The sequence below is a fragment of the Candoia aspera genome, chromosome 2 (assembly GCF_035149785.1).
Source record: "Candoia aspera isolate rCanAsp1 chromosome 2, rCanAsp1.hap2, whole genome shotgun sequence".
Classification (NCBI taxonomy): Eukaryota; Metazoa; Chordata; class Lepidosauria; order Squamata; family Boidae; genus Candoia; species Candoia aspera.
In genome coordinates, this window is record NC_086154.1 from 226,483,596 (window position 1) to 226,502,384 (window position 18,789).

At 39.1% G+C, this 18,789-nt stretch overlaps 1 protein-coding gene across 1 annotated transcript; it reads left to right on the forward strand.

Moving 5' to 3' along the window:
* Positions 1-385: 385 nt before the first annotated feature.
* MBLAC2 (metallo-beta-lactamase domain containing 2) lies at positions 386-15,305 on the forward strand. Its single transcript, XM_063295431.1, has 2 exons — positions 386-1,006; positions 12,326-15,305. Exons 1-2 carry the CDS (start codon positions 505-507, stop codon positions 12,709-12,711), a joined length of 888 nt encoding a protein of 295 aa, XP_063151501.1. The 5' UTR covers positions 386-504; the 3' UTR covers positions 12,712-15,305.
* Positions 15,306-18,789: the final 3,484 nt, after the last annotated feature.

The window sequence follows — 18,789 nt, forward strand, 5'->3', positions numbered from 1 at the left end:
TAATAGGACAAGGGGGGTTCATACGGATCTCATCTAAAAATCCTACGAAATCCGGAGAATCTGCGTTTGAGTGCAAGTACCCGACTTTTACCCAGACCCCTTCCTAAATACTTAGAGCGTGCTAGCGAGAGAGCCTTGCATTTTCTGCAGCACAACCCGGAGTGCCTTGCTGTATCAGCTGTCAGCTGCATCCTCAACTTCGCAGACAATCCCCACGTGCAACCGCATCCCCTTCCAAGGCAAACCCGCCTTCCCTCTGCCCCCTTCGTTCCCTCTGACGCGTCCCTGCAGTGGGAAAGAACCGGGTGGGGACCACCGGCTGAGCCGGGCTAGGCTGAGCAGTTGGAGATTCAGTCCCCGCCTCCAGCTCCTCCTCCATCTCGATCCGCCCTCGTTCTCGTTTAGCTGTGCGTCCACGCCGTTCCCGCACGCGATCCTCGCCCAACTACTGCAGACGGGAGTCGGGTGGTCTGGCCTCAGCTCTTCGTTTCGTGGCCGGCGGTGATGTCGGCGCTGGAGTGGTTCGCGCACAAGTCTCTGGGGGGAGGAATCTACTGGATCCAAGAGCGCTTCTACGAGTCGGGCAATCGAGCCAATATCTGGCTGGTGCGCGGCTCCCAGCGGGACGTGGTGATCGACACGGGGCTGGGGCTGCGCAGCCTCCCCGACTACCTTCACTTGGCCGGGCTTTTGGATCCCGAGCCGGCCCAGGGCGACCTGGAGGGAGCAGATCGCGGCGAAGGAGGGAAGGAGCCCGCAAGCAGTGGGCGGCGGCGGCCGTTGCTAGCCATCGCCACCCATGTTCACTTCGACCACTCGGGCGGGCTGCACCAGTTCGAGGAGGTGGCCGTGCACAGCGCCGAGGCCGGAGCCCTGCGCCGCGGCGATAACTACGAGACTGTCACTTGGCTCTCGGACAGCGAGGTGGTGAGGCAGCCTACCCCCGGCTGGAGGGCCAGGCAGTTCCGAGTGCGACCCGTCCAGCCGACGCACGTCTTGCAGGAGGGTAAGAGCGGGGGCGGGAGGGCAGTGGGCTGGCAAAGGGGCCGCGCATCTAGCTCTGGAGGCACCTTGCAGCAGCAGGAGGCAGGCTCCGCACCCCAACTGCACCGTGCTGTTGTGACCCCAGATGCACAGGCTTGAGTTGATGCAGGCTTTCTTTTATGAGCTGCCTTCTGATCCACGTCATGTAAGGATGGATAGGTATAATTTCAGGGATTAACGATTCCTTTAAACACTAGGCCTAGTGATTTCCTGTGTGCAATATAATATATTTGGAGGGGAGCTTCCCCCCCCCTTTTATTACTTCAAAAACCCCTCTGTGAGAAAGAGAGCCTCTGGGCCCCTGCAGAATTTGGCTTTCTTTAATATATGATAGGTCATAGTGAATTGGAAGTGCTTACAACAGCCAGGTTTAAATATCATCAGCATTATTTCTGAATTGCAGATAGACTTACGGGCCTCTGCTGAAGTGGATCATTTGTACACAGTAATATACAAATTACATTAAATTAGCAGGTGGGCTGCTGGAATCCAGCAACTTTTCTGTTACTGCAATAAATACTGGGTATTAGTATTCACCTACCAAAATTCAGGATCATTGTCTGGACCCTTGTGAGAGGGTGGTATAAAAAATGGTAAGTTCCGTGCTTCCGAAAGATTAATATTTAGGATAATTTATTGTGCAGTGTAAATAATAAGTGTACTTAATTTCTAAAGATGCAGTGATGGAGCCAGATGGATTTTGAGCCCTAGTGTTCTTTGGTCTAGAATACAAAATTAATAAGGCATGGGAGGGGTGTACTATGCCATGTCAGTAGCAGTGTGTGTTAAAGGAAGGGAATTTCTGGTGATACAGGGAAATAATAGAATTAGGCTGTGTTTATAGTTTTGAGTTCTTTGGGTATGACAAGGGGTGGAGCAGTTCTCCCAAGATTTGAAATCTCTAGGAAATACGTACATGGGAATGGAGGAGGAAAACATGGGGAGTGGGGGTGGACTGGGAATGGAAAGCCCAGCATTATGTGGTCCCCTCACTTTTATAATATGCTTTAAAAGGAGATTATAGATGGAGCCATAAAAACAGAGCAGTGTAGATTGGTTTCTTAAAGGGAAAAAATGCATGAGCTAAATGTGTCTTTCATCTGTGATGCTGAAATCATCTTTTTGGTATGGCTGTCTGTAAAATGTTTTATCTCTTTAAGTCTGGAAGGAGAGATTGAGAGCATCTCTGTAAAAGCCGTGTACAGGGCATTGAAATAGTGTGTCTGCCTCTTAAAGGTTGTACAACGTGAATACGCACTGTCAGAGTCTGAAAGAAACAGTCATATGGGTGGGGACATCTTGAGCATCTGCTGAAGAATGGGTGGTATACAAGGTACATGATATAGCATGTCACTAAGACTCTTAATACTTTATGCTTCTGTAGGGCATCCCTGTTGCTGGGGAGAAAAAGAATAGGCATATCATCCAGAGAAAAAAATGCCCAGGAATTCAATTTTGCCAAGAAGTAACATTGCTATGAACAATGAGTTTTGAACATTTATCCCTCAAATATTTGTGCTGTATGCTGGAGAAAATATTGTGTTTTGTGTATGTGTTTGTGTGTGGGTGTTTGTATGTGGCACCTTTTGAGAATAAATAATAGACCTTAGTTTTATGAGATATTTTTCAGCATGTATCTGTCCATTCTGCAGTTCTATCAACATTATGGAATAACTGGTTATGCTTAATACATAACAAAATCCTTTAAATACCATCCACAGATTATAACCTAGGAGTAGCATCTTAGGTTCCTTCAATTAAGTGTTTCACACATTACAACCCAAGACATTTCAATATATAGTTCAATATCTAACAGTTCAGCCCATATATTTATTATTTAACTTATAAAATAGGCATGGAAAACCTTGGAGATGTACGCCAAATTACATTGATTATCTGATTCTTTTCACTTACTTAACTTTTCAGAGGTTATAAACAGTGCTGGAATTTGGGGAGAAAAAATAGAAAAATTCTGATTGATGTTCAGAGGGTACATCCTGATTTATTAGATTGTAAACTCCCTGTGGGAGAAAGCTCTCCTTTTGTATTCTGTAAAGCATCTTCTACTCTGGTTGTACTCTACAAATTATAGTAACAGTATGGTAGAAATCAAGGTGTCAAGAATCACTTCACAAGAATCACTATTACAAAATGTGATCAACTTTTGAGATTTTGTTTCACTAAGTCTTACCATCATTAAATGTTTGGTGTGTGGGTACTATAAAAATGTCCATTTTGGTTGTGATGCCCAAAATCTGGAATACCAGTCCAGTAGTTAATTCTACATTGTTTAATTTTAGGCAGTAGTTTTATTTCATTGTGCCTACAGTATTCTGACATACTTTTTCTCAAGGATGTACAGGTCTTGTAGCTCTTCAACTTTTTACAAAGTTTTTGAGAGAATAGTTGTTTTATTGTTGATGAAGTTTGTAAGTCACCTTAATTATATTTAATGTAAAATCGTAGAAAAATGCTTTATATCTTGATCTACCTTTCTCATTTTTATCTTGACACTGACTGACAGTTGTTCCTAAAGATTTCCAGCTGGAGATATTTCCAGCACTACCAGGAGATATTGTGGTTTGAATATAGTATCTCATGGGTATCTCTGCATGAGCACATGTGCTCTGCCATGAAGCTGCAACCCTTTACTCAAAATTGACTTAGAAACATAATTATTTTGCCTAAATTATTATAGTTCATTCATAATCATAGGCATCTATTCCTAACTATGATGATACCAAAAGGATGAAATGTATGTTGTGACATGACCCTCCCCCTTTATATACTTGTTTCACAGGGTCACATCCAAGTATCTACAGGGTGGGGTTTAAGTCTGTACATCGTAATGTACATTCCTTCACCTGCCCTATCTACAAACTCGCATGTTTATACTTTTTCAGTTGCATTAATATATCCATGATTAATATTCTAAAGTTAAGTGCAGGTAATCTTACACAGATGTGATAGTTAAAGAGTGTAAGTACATGCCAGTAAAACCCTCATTGTCTCTAGGAGTGTGGGTGACCTAAAAAACTTTTACATCTTAATTTTTACTTAGAATTTCTTTTCAGATATAATCATTGAATATTTGAAGGCCATTAGAGAACCCTAGAGACAGTGGAGGTAGGACTCATGGACGTCTCCAGTTCTGTCACTGTTTTAGTGTTTTCATTTGTAGATAAACATCTGCATAGAGCATCAGTACAGTAAGTATGAAGAAATTCATGCATCTGAACACTACAAATGCATTACTAAAATTATTTTAGGGCACACACTAATTTTAAACCATTCTACACAAAGAGCAGTAGTTCAGTGGTAGGGTACATACTTTGTCCCCACTTTGTACGCAATTTTAGCTTTTATATATGTAAGTGAACACCCCAGGAAGACTTGAGTCATAGTATCTGTGAAATATAAGTATATCTAAAGTAACATTAACGGATCTGTTGACCATTCTTGTTAATTAAACATTAAATGCATAATGAATTATGTTTGGGCCATATTACAGCAAGCTGCTGGTTATTATTACAAGGAAGTAATTTTTCCATCTTGATTGTTCGTGGGGTCCATTAAAGACTGAAAATAGGGAAAATGTTATGCTTTAACTAGTTGAAATTATATATTGTATCTTTTCTGGGAAGATAGCATTCTCAAAGATGGTGAGTCAGTCAAGGAAAGCATTACAAGAAAAGCTCAGCCAGAAGATCATTTGATTAAGATTTTAGAGGGAGGTACACGTTCATAATGCCATCTGCTTACATTTCATGACATTACAGAAGCACACTTTTTGTTGTTGCTGCTCTATGGTAAATGTAGAGCTCCAGAAAATTATCTTCATTTGTTCGTTTTATTTCCTGAGTGTCATGACCCCGTTGCAAGGCACAAAGAGCCTCACAACGTGGATCATGTTCATTAAGAAAAAGAGGAAGGAGATAATTAAATCAGCGCTTGAATCAAGCACCCACACCCATGGAATCATATGCAGCTGAATAGAAGGACTTCAGATAAGCAGCGATAAGCCGCACCTGGTGCCCTGGAGGACACACCTGAACCAAGAGGACAAGGACAGCAACTGGGAAAACGCCCCCACAGCCATCAAGAAACCCATCAAGGGGAATGGGGACAATGAAGGGTGGAGGAGCACGGGACCCCGCAAGAGGGTATATACAGGGTTCTTCAGCCGGTTCAATTTCACGCTGAAATTTATACCGGGCAGGAAGAACTTCCTGGCGGATGCCCTCTCCCGACGGCCACAGGACGACACACAAACCTCAGACATCGTGGGGACGGTATGGACCAACAAACAACTGGGCTGCCCAGCTGTCACGCGCAGCCAGACGAGGAATCAGCGTACGCCAGCACGAACACAAGAAAACGAATGGAGCCGCCGTTCAATTTCACCCAACTGGCAACAAAGACTTGCACAAGCACTACAAACAGATACATGGTTACAAAACAACCGACACCTTGTATCTATCAAGGACAGCCTAGCCTGGAAAGAGAAAGTCTTGTACGTACCAGAGTCACTGCGGGGGGAAGTTTTAAACCGATCACACAATGACAAAACGGCGGGACATTTTGGGTTCGTAAAAACCCTACACTTAACAAGATGACAATTTTGGTGGCCAACCCTAAGAAAAGACATTAAAGACTACGTCGCCACCTGTCCCACATGTGCCACCTCCAAATGGAAGGGGGGGAAACCTCAAGGGCTGCTGCAGCCAGTAGCCAGCCCCTCTTGCCCCTGGGAAGAAATTTCCATGGACTTTATTGTAGACCTCCCACCCAGCCAAAGGAAAACAGTCATCTGGGTGGTAAAAGACTACTTTTCAAAACAGGCACACTTTATCCCTTGCGCGACCATCCCCACCGCGCAACAACTGGCACGCCTGTTCCTGACACACATATACAGGCTCCACGGTGCCCCCTGTCGTTTGGTGACCGATAGGGGCACACAGTTCACGTCAAAATTTTGGAGGGAATTTTTAAAACTCATTTGCACCAAACAGGCACTGTCCACTGCGTGGCATCCGCACACAGACGGATCTACGGAGATCCTAAACTCAACCCTTGAACAGTTCCTGAGGACATTCATAAATTACCAACAGGACAACTGGGTGGACCTGCTACCCTTTGCAGAGGTAGCCTACAACAATGCAGTGCACCAGAGCACTGGCCACATCCCCTTTAAGGTGGTCTACGGAAGGGACTTTGTGCCAATACCAGAACTACCTCAACCTGATGCCCCACCCTGCTCACCAGACGACTGGGCGGCACAACTGGCGACCACCTGGCCAATCATCCAAACGGCCCTAGCGGACGCACAAACCACGTACAAGAAATATGCGGACAATCACAGGGCAGAGGCACTGAACTACAAAGTGGGAGATAGGGTCTACCTCTCCACTAAGTTCATAAAAACCTCACAACCCTCGAAGAAACTGGCACCGAAATTCATTGGACCTTTCAAAATCACAGAAGTAATCAATCCGGTGACATTCAAACTGGAACTGCCACACAATCTACGACGGGTCCATCCGGTATTCCACTGTGCCTTGCTGAAACCAACAAGTCCATCCAAATGGCACGCGGAAGACCCACCACCCCCACCCATCATGATAGATAAACAACAGCATTTTGAAGTACAGGAGATACTGGACTCAAGAAGGCAAAGGGGTACTCTACAATACCTCGTTAAATGGAAGCATTTCCCACACCCAGAGTGGGTCCAGGCACAACACGTCTTAGCAAAACAACTGACTAGACGTTTCCACGAGGCATACCCAGAGAAACCAGCACCCTAAAGACATCTTTTGGGGGCAGCATGTCATGACCCTGTTGCAAGGCACAAAGAGCCTCACAACGTGGATCATGATCATTAAGAAAAAGAGGAAGGAGATAATTAAATCAGCGCTTGAATCAAGCACCCACACCCATGGAATCATATGCAGCTGAATAGAAGGACTTCAGATAAGCAGCGATAAGCCGCACCTGGTGCCCTGGAGGACACACCTGAACCAAGAGGACAAGGACAGCAACCGGGAAAACGCCCCCACAGCCATCAAGAAACCCATCAAGGGGAATGGGGACAATGAAGGGTGGAGGAGCACAGGACCCCGCAAGAGGGTATATACAGGGCACCTCAACACCGCACCCCCATTCCCGTTTTTCTCTCTGTCAGTGCTGTTTCAATAAACCGGAAATCCTTAATCCCTATTAAGTGAGTCCGTGTCTTATTCGGAGCAAGGCTGACCCTGACACTGAGTCACTCTGCAATTATGAGCATTAATTCTTTGCACTACCTGTGCTTAACATTAATGGGCTTGCTTCAGAGTGAATGGTACTTTTGTTCCTAACTTGGTTTTTTGTTTGTTTGTTTGTTTGTTTTGAAGCACCCATAGAGCAGCTTACACAAGAGGAAGTACATAATGTCTGATGCAGATTCCCAAGTTATTAAATTATGGCGTATGGATCTGAGAAAGATGGTCACCCCTCCTTGTGCTTCTTTTCTTGCATAGACTTTAGCCCTTATGTTAAAATTTAGTTGAAACCAGAGTTCATTCTGAGTTCATTCTGAATGGGAAACTGATTTAATATTGGCTAATAAAACAGATTGTGACTTAATATCTCAGTCAGTAGATTGACTGATTCAATAATCTATGTTGGATGCAGTGAAGATCTCTGGTTTAAAATAAGCAAGGTAACTGAGCTCAAGCTGGTATTAAGGAAAAAGAGGAAGAAGAGGGAGTTTCTGACTCAGAGTTTAATTTCCACCTACATAATCCATGTTTTATGAGAAATTAATGTCCAAAATTGGAACATTAGGCTCTGTGTCTAATTGCAAAAGGAATTATTCCTCGATGCTTGTATACTGGAAACTACAGCATATCTAAAAAATGGCTAGAAAGAAACTTAATTTGAAACTTTATTTTCCTCGTTCAAATTATTTTCTGCTGAAGCAGAGTCATAACAAGTTACCTAGCTTTAATAATATGTATTTCTATTTGTATATTATTATACACTATTTTAAGTATTTGTTAAGTTTTAATGGTTTATCGGAGAGGAAAGATAGAAAAGGTAGCAGAAAATACAAACAAACAATGAACTAAATGAAATTTGTCAGACTAATAACACACATGCGCACCCCTTTGTACTAGCCACAACAAAGCCTTTTGAGACCGTAACTTTCACTTTGGCGAAAAAAGTTTTCTAAGAACAAAAGTCTATGAGAAATCTTGTGAAATTAAGTTCAAGAAGCTAGTAGTTCTGGTTCACTGAATGTCAAAACGATTACTTAGTAATTTTCTTGATTGCTGAAATGTACAGAATTAAGTAAATATGAAATCCAATTGATGAGGATGGTTCATTATCCTCTTTTGTGTTCTTCATCCTTTAGCAGTCCCTTACTTTAGCCAATATCCACTACTGCTACTGACTATGAAAAATGAAAGCTATACTATATCGTATGGTATATTTGTAGGTGGGATAGAAAATAAAAATAAATAAATACACAGTATATTATGGTTGTGTAGTTTTAGTTATTTATTATACACATACAAGTCATATGCTACTCCATTTCCAGAGATACAGACTGGGTTGCTTGCAATATAAATATAACAAGATTTTAAAAAATCATTTAATACAAGTATAAACAGTCCATCTGATGCACCACCATTTGGGAGTAGCAAGATCACTTGGATTCAAATGCCTTTCTGATGTGGTCCAGATATTACAAAGGAAGTGGACCATCACTTCCCCTGAGATCTATAAAGATGGCATTCTCTTGGTGGCAGGACCCTTAGTAACACCTCACTCCTAGATCTTATAGGATGGGCAGATTCAACTCAGAGGAGGTGGTAATAGATACCCAGTGCTGAGCCATTTAGAGCTTTAAAGGTGACAATAAGCATCTTGAACTGTACTGGGAAACTCACTGGCAGCCAGTGTAGCCCCTGTAGTAGTGGTATTATGTGGGCAAACCTGAATGCAGCTTAACTAGTTGGGTTGCTGCATATTGTACCAGGTGAAGCTTCAAAATGATCTCCAAAGGCAGCTCCATGTATTGTACATCACAGAAATCCAGCCTTAAGGGTCATGAGTAACTGAGTAAAGCCTCCTGATATAGAAAAGGCTACACCTGGCCACTGTAATTGTGCAAGGGCCTTCCTAGCCATTGCCTCCACCTACTTGTCAAGCAGGAGCTGTCAGTTCATGTTGATCCACAAATTGTAGGCCAGCTTCATCTGGAAAAACACTATCCCATCCAGAGGCAAAGAATGGACTAGTAAGATGGACTAAGTCATCTTCTAAATCCACAGCCACTGTGTCTTGGCAGAATTTGGTTTAAGTTTGTTTCTCACAGCCCATACTCTTACAGCCTCCAGTCACTGAGTCAGGACCTCCACCACATATGTTGCCTGGACCCAGGTGGAATGATACATATTTGATTATACCTCACCTCATTCTGGCAGATGATCTCTCCTAGGGGCTTCAGGTATATGTTAAACAATAGGGGGGAGAGAACATTGCTGTACTGCAATCCAGAAGCCAAGGGCCCGACTTCTGCCACTAGCACCAGAGGGAGCTGACCACTCAGGAATAATTTTCCCACAACTCACATGGCAAAATGTCCCAACTCTTACAGTAATTGTAGGCAGATACCATGATGTGTGATATTGAAGGCCACTCACAAATCCAGCAGGACTAAGTATAGTCATACTTGCTCCATTCCAGCCTTGCCAGAGGTCATCAAAAAGAGTAACCAATGAAGTTTCAATTCCATATCCAGGCCTAAATCCTGATTGAAAAGAGTCCAGATAATCTTTTTCATCCAGAAGACTCTAATTCTAGTGCAACCACCTTCTCAACCACCTTCATTAAAAAGTTAGTGACATCAGCCAATAACTTGGTTATAATGACGAACATTTGGAAACAATCTGAGCAATATTATTATTATTACTATTGCAAAAGCTTCCTGTAAAGTGTTCAATTCTATTGAATTATGGATTTATGTAAGAGTTCAGAGAAAAGTGTATTTAGTTTACTGTAACTAGTAGCAAAATAGTTATGTACTAAGATAATTAGATTGATAAATTAGGAATGGCTTTTTTTAACTAAATATTTTCTTTAATAACACTTCTGTTGCCAGATGAGTAAAATAGAACTCTCTACAGTTGTACCTCTCTGTTGTAGCTTGAAGGTCAATACTAAGGCTGCCATATGGCCAGATTATCTGGCTTTAGCCTGGATTCTGGACATGTTATCCAGTGCTTGTTCAGGTTGTTCCTTGGCCTGGAACCATAACTCTCCTCCCAATTTTTTTTAAAGCAAAGCGCATTCTGGCTCTGTAAGATCTATAGATACAAGGCAAAATGTCCAGATATTTTGACCAATTGTATACTTAGACATTACTCTGCATTGCATTAGTTTAGCCAGTGAGGCAATCATATATGAAGAAAGCAGTGTGACCTCTTAGTTCCCTTCTTGTATGTAATACAAGAAGAGAAAAAACACAAAATTGTGGAGCTGTCTTTCCTTTTTAGTCAGAACTGAACTGTAATGACCAAAATAGAGCAACATCAGATCTTGTAGTCTTTAGCTACTTTGTCCCTATTCAGGACTGCTGGTTATATTTATGACTTTTGAGAGTATGCATATCCTGATTTGGCAATATCCCAGGTTGTGCTGGTCTTTTAGACTATTACCTTGACAGTTTTCTTCCAGCATATTCGCCTTTATGATTCCACCCTCAACCCTAAATGCAGGATACAATAAAGATAGAGGACCTCTCATTTTATATCAAAGATTTCAGCTCTGCAAAAAAAACCACATGCATGGAACTGGAGCTGTAAATGGGTACCAAGGCTCCTTTTCTTTCTTTTTCTTAGTTTCCATCCTTTCCAGTGTGCTGATGCCCAGGGAGGAATATTGTTTCTACCAGAGTACCTAAACTGATCATTCTGAATCCTTGCACCTTGCCTACCCATGATGTACAAAGATAACAGGAGATGGAAGAATTGTCTAATTTCGTAAGTTCATTTATTTGAGGAAGTAGGTATGGAAACATTTACCAGGAGTAGTCTACATTTTCTTGAAAGTTACTTTATTTTGCATTTGTTGACTATGTTACGATTCTGTCAATTAGCATTTCTTGTAGTCTTAGTCTGTCCTCTAGAAGCTATGTCTCCATGTAGGAAATGAATCCATCTTTTCTGTGGTGCACAAAATACATACACATGAGCGCAAAGATAGCATTTCACAATTTCAGTTGCTGAAGTATATTTTGAAGGATTTGACAACATATTAGAACAAGCTTGCAGAGTCTTTTCCTGGTAATTCCTTAATAATAATAATCTTAATTTCTAATCACAGTCACAGGATAAATTACCCCAGAATATACCCATAAACTAGACAGCCTTTAAAATAGGCAACACTGGAGGAAGTAGAGTATTTAAACAAAGTGTTACAAGCATGTCTGTCTTAATCTCCAAAATGTTGAAGGGGACGCTGGAGCCGGAGATTTAGAAAGCTACTTCTTAAATGCATTTGTGCTAATTGTGAAGAACGTTTACCTTTTTTACTGTGTTTATGTTCAGTAAACTTGTATTCTTTGAGTGACACGAGTGAGCTGATGTAACCAAATAGTCCACAAGCCAAGTATTACTATTGTGTATTGAGCTTCATTCATTTGTAGATTCTTAATTATGGCTTCTGTGGGAGGCAGGCTTCAAGTTGACAGTTTTGTTTTTTGTTTTATATGAATAAGGAGACGGCAGTCTGAGACAATTGGCTGTCAGTTGGAGGTGATGGAAAAGAGCAGAGCTAAGAAAAGTACAAGTTGTCCAGTCTAATAGAATTCTTACAGGAGAAAATCCAGTTGGTAACAGTTATGAAATCAAGCTGTGAGATAAGGATGATGTTAAACACGTATAGTATTATATGATGGATTTCCCAGTAGACTATAGCTTGGCCATGTTGCTGCTCTTCTGGCAAATGGGGTTGGAAGATACCTTTTAAAAAAAAAGTTCCTTTTCTTCATATATTTACTCTTTTCCACTGAGCACTAAACTAAGGTAAGTATTAATGTTCACAGAGTCCTTCCTGTCTTGTGTGGGTGTTCATCTTTGTCAAGCATGGGTGGGGAGGGGGAGTGATACATGTCTTCCTGCATTGTTTGGCTTCTAGTTACAGTTCTAATGCATGGGTTTGTAACAGAGACAAATATAAGGTTGCATTTTTTAAAATTGTTTTGTCCATAAAATTTTGTTTCTTGTTGTAGGGGATGTGATCAGCCTTGGTGATAGACAGCTCACTGTCATGCACATGCCTGGCCATTCGAGAGGAAGCATTTGTTTGCATGACAGAGAACGGAAGATTCTGTTCAGTGGGGATGTTGTATATGATGGCTCAATGATTGACTGGCTTCCCTACAGCCGGATAAATGACTACGTTACAACCTGCCAACGATTAATAGAATTAGTCAATAGGGGCCTTGTGGAAAAAGTCCTTCCAGGGCATTTTAACACGTTTGGAGCTGAACGGCTGTATCGTTTAGCTTCCAACTATATTTCAAATGCTGGGGTTTGTCACAAGGTTTCTACATGTGTGGTGAGATCGGTTGCAAGCCTAGCACTTCGTGCAACAAATTCTAGAACGACTTCATAGTCTTAACTTCATAGCCATGAAGATGCTTATTTTTATCTAATTAATTTATATTTTAAAAATGCCAGTATATGCTAGTAGCTGTGCCAAAGCTACTCATCTTTTTTGTCTCTTTTCAAGGCAAGTTTGCACATAAGTTGAATGCTATTTGACAGATGTTCTAAATAAGTTATTTTGTATTTTAAACCATCTTGAAACATATGCACTAGAATAAAAGTTTTGCACTTGTGCCAAACTTTCTGATGCAGCCTTCAGTTAGAGGTTTATGTTAAAAGCATATTTTAAACGGCTGAAATTTAAAAGCAAGGGTTGTGGGAAGAAGGGGCTATTAGAACATTCCACTGTCATGTTGAATGCACTAAGTACCTAAGTAATTTTTATTGTATGGGATGAATGTAAACTGAAGTTAATACCAAATGTTCATATCAAATATTGTTCTATGTTATTGTTGTTCTTCAATTGTATTGCATTTAGGTATTGGTTTCAAACAAATGAAATATCATTTAATATTTTAAGTATATTGCTTGCTTTTCAAATATGACTAATGCTGTAAGTGTGAGTGTATAACTGTTAAAAGTTCAGTCTGACAATTTTTAAGTAAAACATGCACCCGTAATCCAAGGTTCTTAATTCCTGTAGTACCACAGTTGCAGAAACATTTCAGCAAGTGTGAGTTGCTGATTGAACAACCGTTGTAAACAAAATGGGCATCCAAAACAAGCAAACTGATATTGGGTGGTAGATTTATCAGGTGCCATTACACGTGGGTCAGACTTCCATTAAAAGTCTTTACCGTTCAGATAGTATTCTTCATTTTTATCTTTTTAGTGTTTTTCTTTCCTGCTTTCCCCAGTTTGCATTGTGCTTCTTTTCAACCAACCTAATAAACATTCCTACCAGTTATTCATTATTTTCCAAGATATTATTAGTTTCTTGTATGGAGACAGAGCTTGTGTCTTGCATCAGAATCTGATTTGTTGGAATTCAGTAAGAATTATATTAAAAATGACCCTTTCTTGCAAGAACACTAACTTACTTGAGTATTGTGGCCATCAAACTTTTTTTTCCTTTTTGAATTCCATTGCACAGTATCTCCCCAACATCCAAGCAGCACTTTGATGCTTGATACCACAGTATTCAGCACTTTGTATCCTATGAAAGTATAGTTAGTTCTTAAAATGTTAACAGTGCCTATTTCCTGTTTTAAAACAAATGAGTATTGCAAACTGCATCATTTTGGCAATTAACACTGGAAATACTGTCTATACTAACAAAAACTATTAATTCACTGCCTTTGAATAATAGGAAAAAGGCATCTAGCAGTAGAACCTCAAATTAGCAAATGCTGCTTGTATGCTATTGAAAATTGTGTAGTCAAAATTGTGAGGAACCACACACATGGTCAAAAGATTAGGAGCGTGTTGCTATATTATGCACTCATACCCATTCCTTTTTTGACTAGATTTCTTCCTCTCGGGTTAAATACAGTTAAGCACAGTGTCAGCTGCAGTATTAAGCACAATCAAGGTTAATCTGATTCCTGCTTAATCAAGATTTTCAACCATCTTGGAATCCATGTGAGTTCTAGTGCCTTGTTTATTTCTCTGACAGAATGGTTGACTTTTTGGCTTGGACCATTACAGAATGATTTTGTTCTGAAATACTGCTGAGGCATTAATAACAGTTTTATGCATAGGTAAAAGAAACTGCTTGTTTTGACTTTCTGTTCCTTCTTCCTTTGCCCATTGCCAATGTCTTGAAAGTTATTTTACCAAAGTGTAAATGATACTTTGATTTCTCACTATGAGAGTAATTCAGTGTAAAGAATCCTACAGTTGTCAAAGACTTGTGGTGAAGGACTGATTTGAAGCTTTTCTGTTGGTTTAGTAAGTTACCAATCAAATATCTACTTACAAGATTTGCTGATTTTAAAGAAAATCTGTGTCTTATTTCAATCTGATTAGGTGTCACAAAGTAAGCTTGCCTACTGAAGCCAATAAATAATTATAGTCATTGGGAAATATATTCATATGGGAAGGTCTTTCTTACTGAAATATAAATACTTCTCAATTCAGTGAGATTTTATTTCTAGTAAGTGAATAGTGGATTGTAACTTTATTCAAGTTTCAACCTAGAAGTGGATCACAGTTCAAGTTTTGACTATTATTTGTTAGTCAAATACTACCCGAGAGAGAATGCTATAGAATCTTATCTGTTGTTTTAAATATTTTTATATTATAAAGTTTATTTCTGAAAGAAAACATTTTTAAAAATGCTATCGATCATACATTTACTATTCTTTTATTTGTAAAAAGTTTTGAACCACTAAGGGATTGTATATATTTGTCTGTTTTTCACAGTTTAAAAACCCAATAACTGAGCTGAAATAAAGTTATTTGGACTTCAGCCATGTTGATATGCTATCACTTCAAGAGGTATTATTTAACTGGGTCATGAATACTGCTGTAATATATGGTTTAAAAGCATTTTTAAAAGTTGTAATGCACCATACTAATAAAAAATTACTAATGGCATTGGTTTCAAGAAAACTATATTATTTATTGATATTGATAATAAAATAATAATGACACAAAATACTTCTCCAGTGAGATTTCCATTTTTCTTTTTGATTTACTTTCCTTTCCTTTTGAGTGAGACGATACATATTTGTTTCCCTTAGGAGAGAAAAGAGGAGTGATAGGGGTATAAACAATCAAGGTTTTGGGGGTTGGGGGGGGTGATAGCTTGAACATACCAATTACCAACTCTAAAATTGCTTTATACATCTTGACAAATTAAAAGAAAGTGCCAGGAAACCCCAGGGACACAAGATTAGCCTCCAAAATCAAGAGAGAGCGATAAAGCAGTTGGCAAATACTCCCATATTTGCTGCCAAGAAAACCACATAACTTGTCCATATAGTAACCAAGAATCGAGCTTCTCTTGGATTCTTCACCATTCTACTATTCCTTATAGTGATACCACTTGTGAAAATGTATTATTAGGATGATCTTGTTTCTATAAGATTTCATATCTTGCCTTTTTAAATTTATTTGTAACTATTTTAACTGCAATAACTACTCATTAATCACTCTTGATTTTCTTCATAGTTCACTAATCAGTATGGTATTTTAAAGTTGTTTTCAATCGAAGCAAATCCAAAGTTGTTTTCACCCCACATGCTGAGAGTGCATTACACAATTAATTAAATTAGGCTAGTACAATCAACTGCATATTATCTCCTTTTTTTAAAAAATGATGGCTTATCCCTTCCTTTCATGATGATACAGATATAGGGGTTCCCAGAGCCCAAATTTTTAGGTATAATGCTATTTTGCATCAAATTCTTAATAGTTCTTTTGAATATTAAATTTTAATATATTCTATTCTATGTTATCTCTGATAACCATTCTAAATAATACTGAGGATGCCCCTATCAAGACAAGGTGCAAAAGATATACATTAACTTGACTGGGATATATTATATTAGATATTTGAAGTTCAGGAGCATAACTGAATACAGTATGTGAAAGATGCTGAGGTTGAGATCTTTCCTCATGCTAAAGCCACATTAAGACCTAAAAATGGATATGGTTTTGTCCAATTTTTATGGATCAGTAAGTTAAAGTTTGGTTGAAGACTCAAATTTTGTTACCAGTTACAGAAAAATGTGCTGGAGAAACAGATTGATAGATGTATCTATTCCTACCGAGAAAGCAAATACAGTAATCTTACCAAAGACTGAGCAGAGTGAATTCATTGAGATGTTTAGTATTCCATGGTCTGTTCCATGTATGCTGAACAATTTATTTTATGATGCCATCTGCTGGCACAGTTTCATATATACAAGTAAGACAGGCTGCAAAGTTGTGGATTTTCTGTCTTCAAGTGTGGCAACATAAAAGACTAACTTTTTAAGTTGTTGAAATCTAAATGAGTTTTCTTAGTAGATATCCTCAGTATGAATATTACCCACTTTCATTTGTCCTTTTAAAAATACAGAGTCTTTACAAAAATAAATTATATACTCATATCCTGGAATCCATTTCTTAAAATAGGAGAAGCAGCTTCTTTCCAATTCTTTAAAATTATCCTCTTGGTTATGTCCCAGCCTTGACAGCCAAAGCTTTCCACAAGATGACAAATTCCATGTTTTAGGAATATACTTCAGCATCACATTAAGATCCTTAACTATAATCTTTCCAAAATTGTATTGACATATATAGTGATTTGAAAATAAGGCTATGACTGGACAAGACCAGATAGTGAGTTAAAACTTTAAAATTGCTTACAAAATGAACTTTTAAAAAATCTAATGACCATCCATTTTAAACATTCTTTTAGGAATCTAATAAACATGAAATATTTTCTGATGAATTAATTGCATTTTTAAACCATAAGTATATTTCATTTGATGTCTAATGATTGCTTTAAAGACTTTGAGAGATTGCATGTTAAATATCACTTATCTATACCATTTTCTTGGCAATGTATATAATTGAAAAATGCATTAATTAAACAGTATGGCCCAGATATTTGAGCAGCCTCTGTTGTACCTGCATTGTAGGATCCTTAAGAGATGCAGCACTGGAACAGAGACCAACATTTCAATTTTATAGGGAATTAAAACATAAAATGAATTTTAATATTAATTATATATTTGAATTGTGAAATGAAGAATTGAAATATTCAATTTTGGAGAATCAATGGGTCCAGATTTTAAGAAATGCGAAGTAAGCTTGGCTTCATGGTGAAATCAGTAAATTAAAATTTGCTCCATTAGGAAAATATTACTGTTCTTGACAGAGCAGTTATCCCATATAGGTGTGGATTTTGGAAATTATGTGTGTTAACAGTGCTTGAATCAATACAGCTTTCAGTAAGAGCATTTTACATCAACCTTCAACACTAACATCTACAATTCTGGACAGTATTGGGTGTTTGGAATAATAGTATCATGAGAAAAGAAATGTTCATAATTGATTCAGCCAAACTTCTTGAAATATTTTATTTGTAAGCTGCCCAGAGTCGCTTATACTGCATAGTGAGATGGGCGGTCTATAAATTTGATTAAATAAACAGACATCACCATGGCAGTGTTACTGATGGTAGAAGCTATGTAGGAGTGCAACTGGAGAGTTCTGTTATATGGAAATACAGTGGCCCAAATAACTCATTCACATAAATGTACTCAGCAACATGAACACCTGTATATGCATGTATGTGTCACACACACATTTTCTGGTTTTTACCATTAAAAATAAAACCCCTAGTTAACATACTATGAGCCCTTCCTTATGGGCCATGTTAATGTGCTGTTCTGCCTTTAAGTTGGAGGAAAGCATATTGACATAAACTGTGTTGCCCCTATAGCTTACCTTAACGCACCTAGCCCAGCAATGCTGGGCAGTTTTGCTGTCCTCACACAATTCAGTTAAAGGCAGTTTCAGGGCAGTGACTGGTGGATTCCCTGACATCTTTTCCCCTCCCACCATCTCCTACCAGCAGGAAAATCAACCACCAGCTGATCTCCTGAACTTGTGGTGGGGATTGGGAGTAAAAGCCTTCATTTTAATGATTTATTTAGCCTTTATTTTTACCATCTACAGCAGGCTGTTTCAGACAAAGACTATTAACTTTCCATTTTGTGCATACTGCCATCTAGAGGTCATCCAGATTACTGCAGGAGCATGGGCGAGCAATACTGTACTGTACTCTTACAGTGTATCTGTGCTGCAGCAAGCAGGATGTGAGGCTTAGTCCTATAATTGGCATACAAGTCAGTTTGCTTGCATAGGAATTGAACATGCAGAAAAAAGAACAAACAGCATTGCTTCCTTCCAAAAACTTCCATAACTACTACTCAGTTTAGAAATCAGGACCAAAGAGGATCCACACATTTTTAGTCAGTAAAAGAAATGAGTAAACCTCATGGCTTCAATGTCTGGCATGTTTTTACAGTTTTTGCTTCCTCTTATCTTGTATTAGCCTTCCTAATGCAATTGTTTGGGAAGCTCAAAAAGTTGCATATCCTTAATTATTTTGATCGATGATAATAAAGGATTTTTTTTTCTGGTAGAT